The sequence below is a fragment of the Belonocnema kinseyi genome, chromosome 3 (assembly GCF_010883055.1).
Source record: "Belonocnema kinseyi isolate 2016_QV_RU_SX_M_011 chromosome 3, B_treatae_v1, whole genome shotgun sequence".
NCBI classification, from domain to species: Eukaryota; Metazoa; Arthropoda; class Insecta; order Hymenoptera; family Cynipidae; genus Belonocnema; species Belonocnema kinseyi.
Window position 1 is genome coordinate 92,513,646 of NC_046659.1, and position 1,721 is coordinate 92,515,366.

A 1,721-nucleotide genomic window follows, 5' to 3' on the forward strand; every position below is an offset into this window, starting at 1 on the left:
TATACTAAGAAAACATGATAGTTATGTTAAACAATGCGTTCAAATGAAGCTGGTTGAAGTAGAATACATTCCTACCAAAAGTCAAATAGCCGATATTTTCACTAAAGCGTTGCCTTATGACTCTCACAACTACTTAATAAAAATTATACTAAACGTTTGAATTCTAATTATTTTAATATTTTAGGTTAATTGATATTTGGATGTTGAAGGACTCTACTTATATCAACTGAGTATTTTGTAGCTTATCAAACGATATTGATGTGCCATAATGTGCGAAAGAGCAACTATTTCATTCAATTCTACTAATTCTATTATCTACCTCTATCTATCCTCTATCTACCTCTTTCTACCTCTCAATTAAATAAAATGTATTTGAGTATTATTTTATATGCATATAACATTGTATGATGTAGTCACGTATTTAAGATATTAATAGTGTACGCGATATAACGGGAGGGAGTGCTAAGTTATGTACATTATACCGCTCCCACTACTCATATATATTCTATAGTAAGTGCCGTCGTATTGATGGCTGTATAGTGACATGAGTCACTATCCTTCAGTGCGTAGATTGCTACACTGCGAGCCGGACGTATAATTAGTATAGATCGGCTTCATTAATAAATCTGACTTTATACAAAACTCTGCTTATTTATTTCCAAACTTTAGCAAATGTCTATGGAAAATTTATTCGGCCTTAACTCGTAATGAGTGCACCTCTGATTTAAAAATAAAACATTCATATTTTATTTTATTTTATAGGACATTTTGTGCACTTGGTTCTTGGGTAGGTTGCTGCTGCTGTTTTTTGTTGAGGTAGCAAATCTTGCAGGCCTGCTTGTTGATGTTGTTGCTAACTAGAGTCTAGATTCTAGAACGTAGTCGGCCATATGCTCCCCCATTTTGTCTAGATATCTGCTGAACGGTCAGTGCCTGTTCTGATGTGTTAAAAAACAAATTAGGTTAATTATCCTGCTAATCTAATACAGCGACTGCACTAAGGCGATACACTCGAACTCCAAAGATATGAGACGTTTTGGAATCGTGAACTCCAAAGATACAACCGTGAAAGGGGCTAGCACTCCTGCGACGGTTAGATTTAGTGGGTGATTTACGGGAGTTTATAATATCTTTGGGTTGATGCATGAGAACGCACACATGCCTAGTAAGCGCAAGCGCACGTCAAATTCAAGGCGGCGCGCCTGACTCTCGAATAGGGCAGGGAGAGGTGGAAAAATTCTGCTTGCTCCTTTGGAGTCGGGACGCTCATGTCTGTGGAGCCCTCGTACCTTTGGAGCTCGTATCTTTGGAGTTAAGAGTGTGCTTTCAAAAGACGAAGCATCATACGGCTGCGCCGAAGTATGTATTTTTAAACTTAAAAGGCAAATAATAATTGTAGAACGAAATATGATTCACATTCAAGAAATTAATATAAAAAGAAGGCACACTTTAGATGCAGAAAGAATTAACGAATTTCTAGAGTACACACCTGCCGTTGCTTGATGAATGCTGCCATGAGAGACGGATTACTCTGGAGAATATGGAGTATTTGGTTTTGTTGCTCAGGAGTATTCCGACTTTTAAGGGTGGCCATAAGCTGCTGATATGCTCGGTTATGTAGCGAGGACGTGCCTCCTGGTCCAACCTGACTAACTTGACCAACAGGTCCACCCATTACTCCAGGTTGCCGAGGCATCTGACCACCAATTCCCATTCCTGGC

At 38.6% G+C, this 1,721-nt stretch overlaps 1 protein-coding gene across 1 annotated transcript; it reads right to left on the minus strand.

Moving 5' to 3' along the window:
* Window positions 1-631: 631 nt before the first annotated feature.
* LOC117169275 (CREB-binding protein-like) lies at window positions 632-1,715 on the minus strand. Its single transcript, XM_033355567.1, has 2 exons — window positions 1,490-1,715; window positions 632-938 (listed from the first exon to the last, which is right to left on the minus strand). Exons 1-2 carry the CDS (start codon window positions 1,712-1,714, stop codon window positions 927-929), a joined length of 237 nt encoding a protein of 78 aa, XP_033211458.1. The 5' UTR covers window position 1,715; the 3' UTR covers window positions 632-926.
* Between the last annotated feature and the right edge of the window lie 6 nt (window positions 1,716-1,721).